At 38.8% G+C, this 17,851-nt stretch overlaps 1 protein-coding gene and 1 long non-coding RNA gene across 7 annotated transcripts in view; both read right to left on the bottom strand.

The window, feature by feature from the left end:
- Window positions 1–2,393: 2,393 nt before the first annotated feature.
- LOC123876746 lies at window positions 2,394–5,137 on the bottom strand. Its single transcript, XR_006798412.1, has 2 exons — window positions 4,765–5,137; window positions 2,394–4,521 (listed from the first exon to the last, which is right to left on the bottom strand). It is a non-coding gene; the product is annotated as an uncharacterized LOC123876746 (long non-coding RNA).
- A 3,015-nt stretch (window positions 5,138–8,152) lies between these two features.
- Window positions 8,153–17,851, bottom strand: part of LOC123876728 (semaphorin-5B) — a 65,836-nt gene continuing 56,137 nt past the window's right edge. For all 6 annotated transcript variants that reach the window (XM_045923050.1, XM_045923055.1, XM_045923054.1 and 3 more), the window contains exons 8-20: window positions 17,642–17,803; window positions 16,830–17,127; window positions 16,148–16,358; window positions 15,279–15,434; window positions 14,171–14,374; window positions 13,430–13,669; window positions 12,749–12,825; window positions 11,887–12,106; window positions 11,225–11,383; window positions 10,653–10,802; window positions 9,692–9,814; window positions 9,183–9,325; window positions 8,153–8,679 (exon numbers count right to left, since the gene is read on the bottom strand). In XM_045923050.1, coding sequence (XP_045779006.1) covers window positions 8,446–8,679; window positions 9,183–9,325; window positions 9,692–9,814; window positions 10,653–10,802; window positions 11,225–11,383; window positions 11,887–12,106; window positions 12,749–12,825; window positions 13,430–13,669; window positions 14,171–14,374; window positions 15,279–15,434; window positions 16,148–16,358; window positions 16,830–17,127; window positions 17,642–17,803 — 2,377 coding nt within the window. In that variant the 3' untranslated portion in view covers window positions 8,153–8,445. The remainder of the gene's footprint in view (window positions 8,680–9,182; window positions 9,326–9,691; window positions 9,815–10,652; window positions 10,803–11,224; window positions 11,384–11,886; window positions 12,107–12,748; window positions 12,826–13,429; window positions 13,670–14,170; window positions 14,375–15,278; window positions 15,435–16,147; window positions 16,359–16,829; window positions 17,128–17,641; window positions 17,804–17,851) is intronic.

Raw genomic sequence — 17,851 nt, forward strand, 5'->3', positions numbered from 1 at the left:
ATTCAAACCAAAATGATTAAAAAAGTTTATTTTGGACGAATCGATAATTTTAATTTGTTAATTTGTCTCTTGCTACTTACTCTACATTGCAGAGAGTGTCCTGTGACAAAGATAGCAATAACAATAATATATTATATTATATTATTTATATATTTTATAAATTAGAAACATAAATATGGACTAGCAATATATATTTTAAAAAAAGTTATATTAAAGCCTCAGGTTGTCCACGTTGCGGGACTAGGCTGCTCCAGTAATATACCTGCAACTCTCTGGTTTAGAGAAGAGTATAAATGTATTTGTTTTATTAATGGCCGTCGACGCTTTGCGCTAATGCTTCGTGCTGTGAGAAAACTTGAAAGCTCTAAGAACCGTCTTGGGGAACCCATTTTTGATATTACAAATACAAGGCACCTACCTACTTATTTGATTAATATTTCCCTATTTTTGAAATTACAAGTACAAGGTACCTATTTATTTGATTAATATTATTTTCGGATCGCAAAGATTTGTTACCCCGGTTTTTTTTTTGCCAGATTGTCCGATCAATGTACCTTACAGTCTAACAAAACAAAATAGACGGCGCAGTTCGCATGTGAGCACTTATTAACTGTACCATACATCATCATCATCAATAACCTTCGCTGGCTCACTACTGAACACGGGTCTCCTCAGAATGAGAAAGGTTTGGTCAGTCTACCACCCTAGCCAAGTGCGAATTAACAGACTTCACACACCTTTGAGGACATTAAGTATAAAGAATTCTCAGGAATACAGGTTTCCTCACGATTTTTTTTACTATATACTTACACATCGACGCTTAACACGCACATAACTTTAGAAAAATTGGAACCATGGGTCGAACTCCAGGCCCCCAACTATAAGGCCGACGTCTTAGCTACTCGGCTATCACCACTTGCGGCTGTAGTACCTCAATCGGGGTGTGGATGCTCCGCACTCCCACACAGCCTCCGTGACGTGATGGTGTGCGGAGCGTCCCCACGCCTTATATCTCGATTGCCATGTCGACCTGTCGCGGACTACACTTAATACATGGTTGTCACTCCAGAATTATGTAGCGACCAACCATCGAGAGTGTATTTAGGCATATAAAATAAAACAAAAGATCACTATGACAGTCTTTATTGTTAAGTAGTTAGCTTAATAACATTTTACAGCATCCAAATTAACATCCGTATAGCATAGAAAGGAATGAAAAACAATAAAGAAATTTTATCTACCGAAATAACAATCACAAGTAAAATAATCTCTTACGCTTAGAATCGGTGAGTTTTTGATGAGAAAGCCTCATAGGAATACCTATAGAAACATGCAACAATAACATTCGAAATTATCTTGTATACAAAAATAGTTAAGGCACCTTAAGACCCGAAACGTTTTATTTAACGAAAATAGTTCAATAGTCAAATTGCTTTGAAAATCACAATAAAACCAAACAAATCGTCTAGATAATCCTGTTGTGTCTACAAAATTAATGGATGTAAACAATCTTATAACAAAAGATATGGTTTTAAGATAGCATTGTTATTTTGTAACTTTAGAGATGTTTTTACGAATGACAAAATTTATGAAACACCTCGATTTTCCTAAAATAATTCTCATTTTACAATTCATTAATAGAATTAGCATCTACCTAATTTGATTTATGAACTGTCGACCATGCATACAATTCATATACAATTTGACAAATTATTGCCATCTTCAATTAAAAGTTTATATATTCAACAAAAATCATATTTTGTCCAAGTTCAAATACTTTTATAAACAGAGGAAATTAGATATCGAGTTACACTATATATTTACAGCAAACATCTCTAAAGACAACTTCCAGAAATAAAGATCGGTAATACAAAACCTCCGTCACTCGCTTCATACAAACGTAGTTCCAGTTTCATTTGAATATTAAGCAACCAAAGTCCATGAAATTTTGCAGACATATTCTAGAAACTAATATCTATGTCTGTGGTTTTCCGGATTTAAAATATTCGGTTTCAAAGTTACGCGGTCTTAAAAATTTACATACAAAACTTTGAGCCCCTGTAATTTTAAAAATACATATTTATAGAGAAATCTAAAACACTACAGACACAGATATTAGTTTCTAGAATATGTCTGCAAAATTTCATGGACTTTGGTTGCTTAATATTCAAATGAAATTGGAACTACGATTGTATGAAGCGAGTGACGGAGAGAGCCCTGTTAACTCAAGTCACGAAAAATAATTTCGATATGTAGGCAGTGATTATAAAAACGCTTCGAGTCTGACGGCGCATTAACACCACATTTTCCACATTGCAATTCAATGCAGTACATTTTCCTATCATGTTAATATTACGCTCAACGCTGCATGCATGCATGTAATGCGTGGAGCAATTCCAAACTCACTGAACATTAACGGCCATAGAATAATAACTCAAGCAAAACAACCACTTTAATCTCATTGCTGTTTAGTACCTACGATAAGACACTCAAAATTTTATTGTATTTTTTTTATTCAGATACAAGTTAGCCCTTGACTGCAATCTCATATAATAGTAAGTGAGATGCAGTCGAACGGGCTAACCTGGAAGTGGTTTGTCAGTTTTTATTAAACCCATACCCCTTTGGTTTCTACACAGCATCATATCGGAACGCTAAATCTACATTTGACTGATTTTCAATTAGAAATTGTATAAACCAGTTATTGATACTTAAGGAACCGTTACCATTGATTAATTTAACTGCAATTTGATTAAATTCACAATTTAGAACTTGCTCGTCTCCCAATACTTGGAAACATATAACATTGCGATGTTTAGAGAAGGACGTCAAGACATTTTAAATATTTGAATATAAAAGAATTCAGACTTCTAGTTGCATTATTATTCTATGGCCTAGTGTAAGATAAAATATGTTTATAATTTTCTAAACAAAACTTTTTTACCAAATTTTATAACCGCAAACACACACTATCACTTTTACTTATTTTGCGAACGTATATCGAAAACAATGGAAGATATGTATTAAAATATTACTTATAACAATCTGTACTTAATACTTTTTATTAAGAATTATAATTAACAATATAAAAATACAAAATGCTATTCTACACTATAACAACAATTTGGACTCAACATGAGCCAAGGGATAATGTTGAAATTGATTCAACAATAATAAAAAAATATAAATCGCATTATAAATCATTGTAGAAATAATTGATTTATTGTATATAAAATCTTAATATTATATATTCAGCCAAGGCACCCATATTTGTACTGATATAAAGAATACATAAAAAAAATATGAAAAGCGCTATTATATTTTATATTGTAGAAGAATTCATCTATACTTATTTACATGGCACATACTTTGATAAACTTCCATCAAAGAACAATATTCTACAGTAAAATACATTCAAATTAATAATTCTATTATAATAAAAATCTACAATATGTACTTACTATTTTTACAATGTTTTAACCATGGCACTGGATTCTTTAACTATACATTGAAAGAAAATGACGTTAAGCAATTTAAATTAAGCCTTACTCAGAGAGGGAAATTTAGATTAGGCAATGAACAAGAGTAAAAGCAAATTATGGATCCTCGTTACTCTTTGATATTTTATTCACATGACGAGAGTCCAGCGAACTACTTTCTTGTAGAATACACGCCGAGAGTGTGGAATTTCAGAATTAAGCCTTCGTAGTAAAAATTAATATAAACTGACCACACCTACGTCGCAAATTTTAAGCTATTTTAAGCTAATCGCACATTACTGAAACGTTTTTCAGTACCTACTGAAAATGCACCAAAAATCACCTTTGGTGAATTTTCAGCATTAAAAATTTTATTTACTGCAGCGTAATGTGTTACCAGCTTTAATTAAGGTAAATACTTAACGTCATTTAGAAATAAATCAATCTAAATAAACGAAACAAAATATCCAATCATACTATCACAATAATACTTGGAAAGATTTTCCTTTTTTCAACAATATTACAAAATACTCCTGATACGCGCTTTGAATTGCTAGTAAAGCCCTAAACACACACAACATGCGGCGTCAGAGACATGTGACGGCGGTGGTTTTGGCCAATTGGCAAGCAGGAATACCATTAATTCAGCCAATCACACCAATTCCAATGATTAACGAAGAGTGCAGGAAACTCTGCAAAAATGCATTGCATAGCAGCCTATCGATCGAAACAGATCATCGACCAACCCAAAACTTGCCTAGGTCCATTATTAAAGCAGACCTTATAATAGTGGGAGCCTCATAGAACCAATACAAGACAGTAGCCGAGGACAGAACAAAACTACTGCAGTAGCCCCATGTTCTACGGAGGAATGAAGGCACTTAATCTAATCAAAGGACATTAAACTTTGTCATACAAGGAACTGTATTTAGAAACAGCACGAGGGCAACTGAGATTGATGGCAACAGTACGGCATCGCAGTGTAAGTATCCTTCATATAGACAACGTGATTAAACGCCGTGGCGCGTTTGTGTGACCATGGCTGAAAGCCAATTCATTCCAAGCACGTACACGTGACACACGCGTAGTGACGCGCGTGAATCCGTAGACACAACTGCACGCATTACGTCTACGCGAACGTTCACGCCACGCAATCGGTATGCCATGTCTCATACAGTTCCATACATTACATATAATCTCATACAGTTCCATACATAACATTACAACGCAATGGTACGCGCTACGTCTACACTTACGCGACGCATACGCGGCCTGTGTGGCCGACGCTTATACCTAACAAGCTCGTTCCCAACAAGGACCATTAGGTGTTTCAATTCGAATTGAAACAAAAAGAAACGAGACAAAAGGAATAAACGAGCTCGTAAAGGAAAATTCGCAGAGAATTTCTGGCTTTAACGGTTTTATTTTATCAAATGAAAGCAAGTTGAATTTTTTTTTTTTTTCAAATTAGCGATGCTTTGGCAAATTTTATTTAAACACGCCTTTATTGAAATTGTTCGTTACTTTGAAACTGATTCGGTTTGGTTTTATTTTAGATAGAGATCTTCGTCATTTTATTATATTATTTTTACAGTAACGTAAACGTATATGACGATCTTCATTCCCGATCGATTTAGTCTAGGGCAATATTTTTTTAAGAGGGTATATTTTTTTATACAATCGTAGTTCCAATTTCATTTGAATATCAAGCAACCAAAGTCCATGAAATTTTGCAGACATATTCTAGAAACTAATATCTATGTCTGTGGTTTTCCAGATTTCTGTTAAAATGTTCGGTTTCAAAGTTACGCGGTCTTAAAAATTTTGATACAAATCTTTGAGCCCCTGTAATTTTAAAACTACATATTTTTTAGAAAAATCTAAAACACCACAGACACAGACATTAGTTTCTAGAATATGTCTGCAAAATTTCATGGACTTTGGTTGCTTAGTATTCAAATGAACTTGGAACTACGATTGTATGAAACGAGTGGAAACGAGTGACTGAGAGAGCCCTGTTAAGATCTACAGTCTAGCTAGAGCATCGCACCCACATGCAAACTGTGGAATGAAAACCCTGGCGGTGTTTCCCCTAGATTATAACAAAGGGTTGTTTAAGAGGCGGACCAACAAATTCCTGAAAGACCGGCAACGGGCTACAATATAGCCCATACCACACAGTAGGTAACCAAATAAAGTTTTACGCTAAAGATTTTGTTCTATTTTATTCCAAGGGGAAGCATGTACAAACTTTAGCAATTAATCGTTCCAGTCTAACTACATATTAGGTCGAACTTTACCCCCTAAGGGTTATTAATGATGTGAATTTTGTGAACACAGTAGGAAATAAAGAAAAAGTCTTTGTTTTGGTGAAATATAGCGCGATTTCATACCTTAATTAATTAATGAATAATAATGGTTCAAAGAAACGTGGTCATTTACGCTATCCGATCAGATATTGGGTACGTAATATGAAAAATAACGAACCTTTTAACGGTAACCAATAATTCGAGCGGTGTTAATCGTAGGTGTAACTTTTTAACAAGTGTTAGAGCTAAAACATGTTAAATCAACGTTTTTTTCCACTTAGCGATATATTTAAATGTTGGGTACTTAAGTCGCCGTTAAAATATTATGTTGATGTTAACCGGCCCTAAGGGTCCGCATTTACATATAAAACACTTTTATGACCGATGGATACCGTAAGCAGATCAATCACGAAACTTTTCTAACTGAATTATATAGGACAGAACGAATTTATATCAGGAAATACGAAGTCCAAAGTCCCTTCACTCTTCATGATTTATACGATACGCATAAAGATCCATTTCCTATATGTATCTCATGGCATGATTTATGTTACGTCACACCGGGCGGCGGCCAAGACATTTGTCAATACTTTTATACCCGGACAGGACATCTGCATCGGTGCAGCATCTTGCATTTAATTTGATTTTTAATTTCTTTGTTCACACATTGACTGACATTAGCATGGACACTGCCGATTTAGGGTGAAAAAGTAGAGAGGAACCTATATATTTTTGACGTGACAACGTCTTATAATTCGATAGAGCCGGCTGCACGCACGAAAAAACATGACTCATGCGGCGTTACCTCGCTCTGAGGCGTTCCATGTAAGGCTTGAAGTGCAAGCGAGAGCGCGGAACGAGCGACAAAGAAGCACAATCGGCCTTTGTTGTCACGTTCAACTATCGTCAGTAAACCGACTTTACAGACAACCAATTTTTTTTTTTCAAAAATTATAGCCATGCTAATCACGACTAATATTCCCCTTTCCCATCCAACTAAGCGTTAAGCTTGTGCTTGAAATAGGTGCGACAGTAGTACCACGTAGTACAACGGGTGGGGTTTGAACCGCCGACTTTTCGGAATCCTCAATCGTTGATCAATGAGGCTCTCATTTTTTTTGTTTTGATTGCCTCTTAAACATGTCGTGTGTAGGGTTATTCTAGATCGGTTCAGCAGGAGCTAGACCCATGTATAGGTAGGAACTACCCTAGATCGCTCCAATCTAGTTGCCTCTTAAATCGGCGCAGTGTCGTGAGTAGAATGCTTAAGCCTTATCGACTGGTCTTGTGGTTCTGCATGTGGCTCTGTGTGAAGAATCACAATTATGTTCAGGCGCCAGTACTATCTAAAATAAATCCATTAAAAAAATTGTATAAACTATCCAAGATTTGATTTATTTACCAAAAAAAAAATCACCTGGAATCGATAACATGATATAATTGGTAAAAAATATATTATATATTGGTTTAAATATCTACTATTAAGTACCAAAGGCCCAAATCGATATGTCGTATTGCAACTGAATCGCGTTCAAAACGTGATTTAATTGCATCTATTTCGCTTCGACTGTCCAAAGCAGTTCTTTAAAGGGATAAGAGACAATATCATAACTTGCCTGGAAATTATTACTTATACATATAGGTACAATATGTATTGAAATTGTGTTGCTCGCAATAAGTCTTTGTAAGAAGGTTTGTCTTTTATTAAGTTAATATGTTCAAAATTTACCTACCTAATTGTAAAGTCGCACTTTTCACGAAACCTTAAGAAAATTCATTTTTAAGAGTTATTGAAAGGTTTGACTGAGCATTATAGGCTTTGGAAGCCAAAATACAAATTCACGATTTTCCTAACAATAATTTGATATCAAGATTCGTTGTTTGGTTTTTTGGAATGTCGTAGTAATTTGCTCATAGAAGGTTGAAGTTTACTATCGATATCAAGGGCACTGAAGGATATACTAACACATTCGGTATTAGAATTATAATTTTGGGGCTTTGAGACCCAAAATACAACTTTGCCCAACAATGTTTATAACATAACTCACACACATACACACACACACTATTTAGCTTCGATAAAACTAAATTTGTCTTCCTCAATATCAAGATTCGTCTTTTTTGTTTGGCTCCTTGCAAAGTCCTTGTAATTTACCCATAAAGGATTAAAAGTTTAATACCCATAGCTAGGGCACTGAATTATACACTCACACTCAGTATCTACTGGGATTAATAATTTTGGCTCTTTTGCCCGATATTTTATATAACATAACACACTATTTAGCTTCAATAAAACTTTGTCTGCCTGAATATCACGGTTCGTCTTGTTGTTAAGTTGAAAGTTCTTGTTGAAAAGTATTGCCAGGCTCTTTGAGAGCCACAACGCAACTTTGCACGATAATTTTTATAACATAAGACACTACTTAGCTTCAATAAAACTTGTTTTCCTCAATATCAAGGATCGTCTTTTTGTTTAGCTCGTGGTAAAGTCCTTGGAATTTGCCCATAGAGGGTTATAATTCGATATGATAATCAAGAGCACTTAAAAATATACCTACTGACACAATCAGTATACACTGGGAATCATAATTTTGGTTCTTTGAGAACCAAATACAACTTTGCCCGATGATTTTTATGACATAACACACTACTTAGCTTCAATAAAACTTGTCTTCCTCAATATCAAGGTTCGTCTTGTTGTTTGGCTGGTTGGAATGTCTTCTCAATGTTCCCATAGAGTCGTACTCATTCGCGATCGCCTTGGGGTACAGTTTCGGTGTTGTCATCGCGTTGTTATGGTTCGCGTTGGAGAGGTTGTTGCTCTTTGACAGGAGAATCCCACTGGTATTGCCAATGCCCGAGAATGATGGCTGGCGTTTTGCTTTCCGGGGCTGGGGGAAAAAGGATACGTTATTGACGTCAATATAAATTAAACTACGGATCTCTTCATCCATTCCAATATTATAAATGGGCAGTGTGTCTGTCTGTCTGCTAGTTTTTCACAGACCAGCAGTTTAACCGATTTTGACGTTTGGTACAGCGTTAGCTTACATCCGGGGGAAAGACATAGGAAAAATTTTATCTCGATAAAAAAAGCGGTGATAGTATCAAGTCTCGGTCGGAGATTTGATCCCGGGCACGCATCACTGACTTTTCGGAGTTATATGCGTTTTAAGCAATAAAATATAGCTTACGTAGGTAAACATCGCGAGGAAACCTGAATGCCTGAGAGTTCTCCATAATGTTTTCAAAGGTGTGTGAACTCTGGTAACTCGCACTTGACCAGCGTCGTGGACTGTGGCCAAACCCTTCTCATTCTGCGAGACCTGTGCTCAGTAGTAAGCCGGCAATTGTTTGATAATGATGAATAATGCTAGAATTTAGTGTAGCTTACCACTTCCTTCAATGGCACAGTGACGTAGCTGTTCTGCTTGGCAGTGATATAGTGCGGGCTGGAGGGTACGCGCGGTTGGCGGTTCCACGGCAGAGGACCTCGTCTTTGGCAGGCGATGACCCCGGCCAAGCATACTAGACAACCTGAATAAACCATAATTATTATTAACATCAGGGAAGTAAAGGTTAAAAAAGGTCAATCATACTAATATAACAAATGCGAAAGTGTGTTTGTTTGCTGGTTTTTCCTTCAATCACGCCGGAAAAGAGCTACGGATCGACGTGATTTTTTGAAGAGTGGCATAGGCTACGTTTTATCCTGGAAAATCAAAGAGATCCCACGAGACTTAAAAAAACCTAAATCCACTAAAAACCATTAAACTAGGTAAAACCAGTAGTTTCTTATTGTCGTGGTTCGCACTTTGCACTGTATATCCATGGCATCTCACATCGACACACACACACGCACAAATCCTCGCGGTGCTAACAGCAAGTAAAGGAGTTTCTTACCCGCAACGAACGCAGTTATCACACAGCCGATGATGCCGGCAATGCTCAGCGACTGGCGGTCACACAGTGTGACGAACGAAGCCATCTCCACATTTTGACTGTACGCCGGCATCGCGTGTAATTCTGCAAAAAAGAGGCCTGGTTACGGGGGCACCAACGATCCCTACACGATGGATCTAAGAATGTAGCAATATATAAACCCCAAGAGGTAACGGTCGGATAGTTAGATAGATTGAAAACTTTATTGCACACAAAATATGAAATAACCAAGACAAAACAAACTAAAAACATTTGTATTGCAAAGGCGGCCTAATTGCTCAGAGCAATCTCCACCAGGCAAGTTAACCCCATAACTAAACTTGTTACACTCTAAGAGCTACCTACGCACCTACAAACATACTAGCCTTGCAACTGCGGTGTCTAGCCCTTTACTCGTTCTCGCATTCTCCCACTCACCCCTTGGCCCATCTCACTTAGTTCAATCAATCAATCAGCCTGTTTGCGTCCACTGCTGGACTAGGCCTTCCCGAGAGCGCGCCACCACACACGATCCTCCGCCTTCCTCATCCACCCACTTCCCGCTATCCTTTTAAGGAAGGATCTCACTTAGTTACCGCTAGTTATTAGTTGTCCATCTCGTGGTCATTTGTCGTGCATCTAGCTACTTGTAGACGCGCGCCTACCTACGCGCAAGCCTTCAACTGCGGCGTTTAACTCTTTCTCCGTTCACGTATTCCCCTACTCGCCCCATAGCCCCAGCCCACTTCAGTAGTTACTGTCAGTTAGTATCCTACCATTGTCCATCTTAGCGTCATCTGTCGCGCATCCAGCTACTTGTAGGTGCGCGCCTACATACGCGCCAGCCTGCATCTACGGCGTTCAACCTTTTCGCCGTTCACGTATTCCTCCACTCGCCCCTTAGCCCCCAGCTCACTTCAGTTACTGTCAGTTAGTATCTTACCATTGTCCATCTCGGCGTCATCTGTCGTACATCTAGCCACTTGTAGCTGCGCACCAACACACGCGCCGGCCTCACAACTGCGTCGTCTAATCCTTTCCCCGCTCTCGCATTCACCCCATTCACCCCATGGCCCCCAGCCGACTTCGGTTTCTAAAAAAAAAAATTTGGTGTTAAAGGATGTTAATTGTTAAACACATAATATTCTCCTTTCTCCTGCTGTACAACTAAGTACAGCAGGAGAACTAACTACTAATAACTGGCAACAATAGCTAAACCAATATTAATATGATCATTCTTCATTTCTAAGTAACTGTCATGTTTGATAAGATTACGTTAATAGCTCCATTGTCATAAAATATGGGCTTTTGAGCCGATAACAATGTACATTTGTCAGCTATTGAGAAAAGGTTGAAACTGGCTTGTGCATTTAGGATAGCAACAACTACAGACTTTGTGAAAAATTTTATTGATCATTCTTTTAAATAAAAAACCAATACTTTGCACGATGGTACGGAACCCTTCGATGTGACTCCAACTCGCACTTGATCGGTTTTTCATAATTTTCTAGTTACCTGCACAAGTGTTAACGCAGATGCGTCTCTCTAGCGCCGCGCCGGCGTCGGCGCAGCCTTCCGGGGAGAGACACATGCGGGTGCGACTTCGATGCCCGGTGGAGGCTTCCTCGCAGCCGCCGCTACACGCGCTCCACTCGCTCCAACACGACCATTCACCTGATAAAATACAAACATAGGAGAGTGATCACCACATTATTTGATATATAATACGCTCAAAACTGAGTATTATACCGATTTGTCTCGTCATTATCTAGGTTTATGTATAAAACAATGAAAAAAAATATTGATTTTAAAGTTATGCGCCTCGATTACTATTTTAACACTAAAAATGACAACTTTGTGCGTAAATAGATAAGATTAGGAGTAGTTTATTTACTCATTATTAGTTGAATAACTACATTGCAAACATAAACTTAGTAGTTTTTTTTTTGTCAAAAATACTTTACGACTGTTCAACCCAGTGCATCGTACCTCTCACCTTAAACATTAGACTCCGCGCGGATGGTGGAGGGAAGGACAAGCCGTCGCATCCTTATACCGGGGATCTCTTTCTCACACAATGTTAGGTGAAATAGCAAACAGATTACCGACGTGCGCCGGCAATTTCGGTCGAGCGTTCATCGATTATTCAATACCTATATCATGCAAAGTATACTCACCAACGCATGCGTGTGTATTGCAAGCCCGTAACATATCCGCAGACCCTTCACACGGAGGCCTTCGACAGCGTCGCATGCGGGATTGTTGGCCACCGCCACAAGCAGCCGAGCAGGCTCCCCAAGGCCCCCAGGGCTCCCACGCTGCATCTTCCTCAGGAGGTGTACTGCTACAGGTCCCCCTTGCATTGCAATACCTTTCTTCTTCCCGTGCTAACGACAGCTGAATATAACAAGATAAAGTTGAAAACTAAAACCCGACTGCGATCGTCTTAATGAACGCTGAAATAATAGAGTAAAATTGTTTTTCTGTCGCTAAGTGTATTTTAATGTTGTCGCACATTTATATTCATGAACTCATCCTACTCGAGGCAAAAACAAATTTTTTGGAGACCTCCACTTTTTTTGATGTAACATCCGTTAGGTAAATTTTTTTCGTATAAAACATAGCCTATGTCACCCGGACTTTTACAACGAATCGATTGACACCTCATTCATCAAAATCGACCCAGTAGTTTAGGTACTACGGCGGAACACACAGAATTTGGATTCATACAAACATACATACATAGACTGCTAAAATCATAACCCTTCCTTTTGGATTTGCTGCAGTCGGGTAAAAATTCCTACTTAGAATCAGTAAGCTCATGACTTTTGGAGAAATCTGAACTCTGACTTCATCCAGGATTATTTCTTTCAGCAAATATAAACTACAAGTTCAATCGTAGGGAAAAGGGAAATATGTTTAGTATGTTTTATAATGTCACGTCTCATACAAGTTCTTTATACATGTGCAATGTGCTGAGATTTTTCGTGCTCGGTAAATTTTGCAAAATAATTTTGCTTTTAATTCACTTTAACTTACCCTAATTTGCTCCTGCGTTGGTGCTTTACACAAAAACTTGAATCTCTTTTCCATGTAACTTCCATCTGAAGAATTACCTGTACAAAGAAATAAATGTTTTAGATTTTATAGTAAGAGACCAATTTTAACAGTCAAACGCCAGTTACATGACAGTGTCAAGTCTGGGAGGTTACAGTTGTCGTTACGAAAGTGAGTATCTGCCTGACGGTGCTCAAACCACATTATTTTTAATCTTCCTTAAAAAGTTCTTGAAGAATAGCCACTGTAAAATTATCTGATGTATTTTTAGACACGCCAAGTTATGCGATGTTTGACTCCAGGATTACCATTTGCCACATACAATTTATTGTCTTCTTTCTTAGATCCTTACACCATCACAGACGCTATTTTTGCCCAGGGCTGCTGCTACTCATACATAGGGAACTGTAATTTTCAATCAATCAATTAAACAGCCTGTTTGCGTCAACTGCTGGACATAGGCCTTCCCAAGAGCGCACCACCACACAAGATACTCCGCCTTCCTTATCCACCCACTTCCCACTATCTTCTTAAGGTCGTATACGCGGTCTGCACTCCAGAACACGTCTGCCCCAGCGGCTATCAGTTTTGCGGCAGACGTGCCCTGCCCACTGCCACTTCAGTTGTAATTTTACCCTTATTTTCTGTGCTTTCATAACTTACTTGGTATCTGTACCCAAGGTGTCCAAGCAGTGGCCTTCCTAAGCTCGCACTGCCGCAAGTCGCAGGGTTGTCGCTCCGACCTTGGCCCATCACAGTCCGCGCCGCCGTGTTTGGGCGCAGGGCTGCCACACACTCGCCGCCTCTCTTTCATGCCTGCGCCGGCACCACAACCCGTACCGGTGCATGGAGACCAAGTGCCCCAGGGAGACCATGATCCGTCTACTGGTGCTAATGCAGGATCTGTAACATAAAGATATTTCTAGACTTGGAGAGGAAAAGAAATGGTAAGAGAGATTTCAAGAGGAAAGTACGTTCTACACCGAAACAAGGCAATTCAAAGCGGTTTCGTCTACCACTTCTATGGTCTGCTATCAGGCAAAAGGACCCTCGGGTTTTTGTCTTCAAAAATAACAAATTCTAGACCAATTGCATTATGCTATCCAAAAATAACAACAGTTCACCTTCTATTCTACAGTACACACATAGTTTGAAAAAACGACCAATAATTTTTAGATAGGTATCAAAATGATCATAGTGCGCGTTTCCATTCTCTCGATAGTGATATCTCACGATATTTCGGCATGGCACCTAAAATAGATTGTTAACCATAGCCGACACCTTCCCTGGAAATAAATGAGCAAAGTTCCGCAATTTTTTTGGAAAGGAGCGTGGCTACGTGGCTGTATTTAGATTTTAGATAAGGTATGAGTAATTTATTCGTGTAGATATTAATGCACTTACCGGGACAAGGTGGCAGATTAGCGCAATACATATCTTGCACATCAAAGCCAACGCAAACACGGCCACCAAACTTGGGTTCGGGCGATGTACAGGATCTGCGCCGCGACTTGACGGCGATGCCACACGACGCCGAGCATTCTGACCATCCAGACCACGCTGACCAACCGCCGTGTATCGTACAGTTGGCCACGGCTATGCTTGCGCCTGAAAATAATCATAATCATAATTTATTCATTACTATCTGATACCCGCGACTTCGTTCGCGTGGATGTAGGTTTTTTAAAATTCCCGTGGGAACTCTTTGATTTTCCGGGATAAAAAGTAGCCTATGTGCTAATCCAGGGTATAATCTATCTCCATTCTTAATTTCAGCCCAATCCGTCCAGTAGTTTTTGCGTGAAGGAGTAACAAACATACACACACACACACACACAAACACAAACTTTCTCCTTTATAATATTACTAGCCGATGCCCGCGACTTCGCCCGCGTGGATTTAGGTTTTTCGAAATCCCGTAGGAACTCTTTGATTTTCCGGGACAAAAGTAGCCTATGTGCTAATCCAGGATATTATCTATCTCCATTCCAAATTTCAGCCAAATCCGTCCAGTAGTTTTTGCGTGAAGGAGTAACAAACATACACACACACACACACACACACACACACACACACACACACACACACACACACACACACTCACACACACACACACACACACACACACACATACAAACTATCTCCTTTATAATATTAAGTGTGACAAATACACGTTTTACAATAAGTGGTACGAAAGTTTTCAGGTCATAGTGTATTTCCCATTATAATTGTGCAATAGGTAGGTGCAATATTAGAGACGTCAAGCTACGTTATGCAAAGAACCTTCTTCTCTTGATTTAAGGCTATTTCCAGTGCCAAATATCTTGGCAATCTCAAGTAACTTGAAGGAGGCACAAAAAAAAAATATTTTACTAAATGATGCCCCCGACTTCGTCCGCGTGGATTTGGTTTTTTTAGAATTCCGTGGGAACTCTGCTTTTCCAGGATAAAAAGTTACCAATTACCGGGACGCGAGCTATCTCTGATTCTCAATTGGTTGGTAAACCATTACCTTGACAATTTTGTCCTCCATTCGCGGCTCTAGGGTTGTCGCAGCGGCGTGTTCTACACATGCACATGTCGGGCTTGTCGTCTCCGTAAACTGCATGCGGAGTGCCGTCTTGCATGCATTGTTCCCAGTCCGACCATGACGACCAACCGCCGTCCACTAAAACAAGTCATACTTATTAGATAGATAGATAAATAGAAAACTTTATTGCACAGAAAACATATGTAGTTATTAATGTTATCAATCATCATTATCATCAGCGCTACAGTGCTTTGAGGGATGAGTCTACTTCACAATATTCCTCCATCTATCTCTGTCAGCAGCACTTCGTTTTCAGCTCTTTGTTCAAACCGAACAGCTTTTATGATATCTAACTCGATTCAACCAACGAAGTTTCAGCCAACCAATGCCTCTAATGTCATCGCACCCTGGTGAACGTAGAAGCATTGTACCCGTGTTCTATATCCTGTTTATGCTTTGTCTATATCCTGTTGATGCTTTGTTCGAATCATATATTCTATACTTTGTCGGTTTCATGTTGGCTTCCTACCTAAACCTTACTAATGTATTTTTTTAACTAACGCTTTTTCTGTATCATATTTCTGCTATGTCTGCAACTGGTATATTGTAGATAACGGGTACATACCACGATTAATTTGATGTTTAACTGCCGATATTTCGACGCAGTTGATTTAGTTGTGCTCACGACGTATCTGTGTATATGGTACTGTGTCTTGTGTGTATTTTTTCCGTATCCTGTCTAGTATATTGTCTGTATATTGCCTATTTATTTAGCTATCTTATCTGTCTTGTCTATATGTATGTATTTTCGTCTATGTTCCATCATGGTCTCGTCAGTGTATTGTACTTACCGGGTGTACTAACAGTAGGGCAGCTAGCAGTGGACTGGATGAAGTAAGCCTCATGTATATTAGCGGCCGCTCTCACACACAGCTCGCGCGCGTCATCCCAGCCACAATGTGGGTCTACGGCTCCCACACAACTCGACCTGGTCTTGTATCGAGAACATCTTTCACTGCCTATTCTCAAGACGCCTTTATCGCTGCCTATGTAGATGGACATCTGTAGGAAACGAAGTAAAAGTTATATTATGTTTTTTAGGTTCAAAACAATTTGCGAGGGGCACATATAACTAATAACTGTTTTGTGTAAATCTTTTAACCGAATGCGTAGGATGATTTCAGGACTGACAGTAAATTTCGACCCCTAATTTACTGGGCTCAATAAGTTATACAATATACTTCGGCGGGGAGGGGCAACGCACGCACAACAGACGGAAACGTTTAAGTGCGGAAACCAGCCCAGAGAGAAGAAGAAGAAGAAGTTATACAATAAGCTCAATAACTAAGCCCTTCTTTATGAAACACGTCGAATCACAGGTTGCTCAACGTCTCAAAATCGGTCAAAACGCATTATAGTCAAAGCTAAAATTTGTGTAAAAAAAAATTGCGTTAAGATTCAAGACAAAACCTTTGTAAATCAGCAGACACTTGCATTAAGATACACCAGCTAATTTAGAACTAAAAAACTTACAGTATCCTTCACAAACTGCATCGTCTGTATATTGAATCCCTCCTTCCCATCTCTCAACCTCCAAGTCTCCACAACACACGCGCCCTCATACCTCGGCAGTATCGCCAACTTCATAATGTCATTCTTCTGTGTTGCCACAAACACTACCAGTTGTTTGACCACATTTTTAGTGTTGGTAACATCGACGGTTACGTGCGTGAAGCGTTCTAGCGTTGCTTTGTATACGGGTTCGCCCGATATCGGTTGAATTGATTCGTACATTAGATGGTAGTTATGGTATTCTATGGTTTGATGAGATCTGAAAATAATCGTTTTTACTATCATTATTATGTGTTTGGAGCCTTAATTATAATCTGAATTGTTATACTGATGATTTGCCTAGTCTAATTCTAACACTGTCTGATTGAAAGAGAATGCACAGGTGCACAGGAATAAACCAGTGAGTCTAGATTCTAGAAGCATGTTCACAGGAGTTCCTTATGTACGTGTAACGTAAGTACTAATAAAAAAATTTGACTACTGGATTTTAAATTCTTCCTGAAACCTGATTACACTGCGGTAAATATGTAATAGCATAGCAGTAAGAAATAAATGCCACTAAGAAACCATCATCATCATCATCATTGCATCAATATTGAAAAGAAAAATCTAAGTTATTGGCCTGAAACACAGTTTTCACTTCATCAGGAGGCAGGGCCTCACACCAAAGTCTGTAAATAATATTCTGCTAAGACAATGAAGATTTATTTTTCTGTATACTTTACATTATTTAGCTCGTCCTTTTAAAGCAGTATTATAAAAAGAATACTAACCTAGTATCACTATTGCATCTAAAGTGTTCCCTGGCTTGACGCGAGGGCGAGCGAGGCTCCCAAGTGGACATCGGAGAGTCCTGCACTTTGTACGGGCCTTCAAACGCCATGTGGATGTCCGACATATTGTAGATGCACACTGCACTGCCAGCTATGCTGTTACTGTTGAAAATACAAAATTAAGCTAGATTACTATGTATTCTCGCCTAA

This window comes from Maniola jurtina, chromosome 22, assembly GCF_905333055.1.
Source record: "Maniola jurtina chromosome 22, ilManJurt1.1, whole genome shotgun sequence".
NCBI classification, from domain to species: domain Eukaryota; kingdom Metazoa; phylum Arthropoda; class Insecta; order Lepidoptera; family Nymphalidae; genus Maniola; species Maniola jurtina.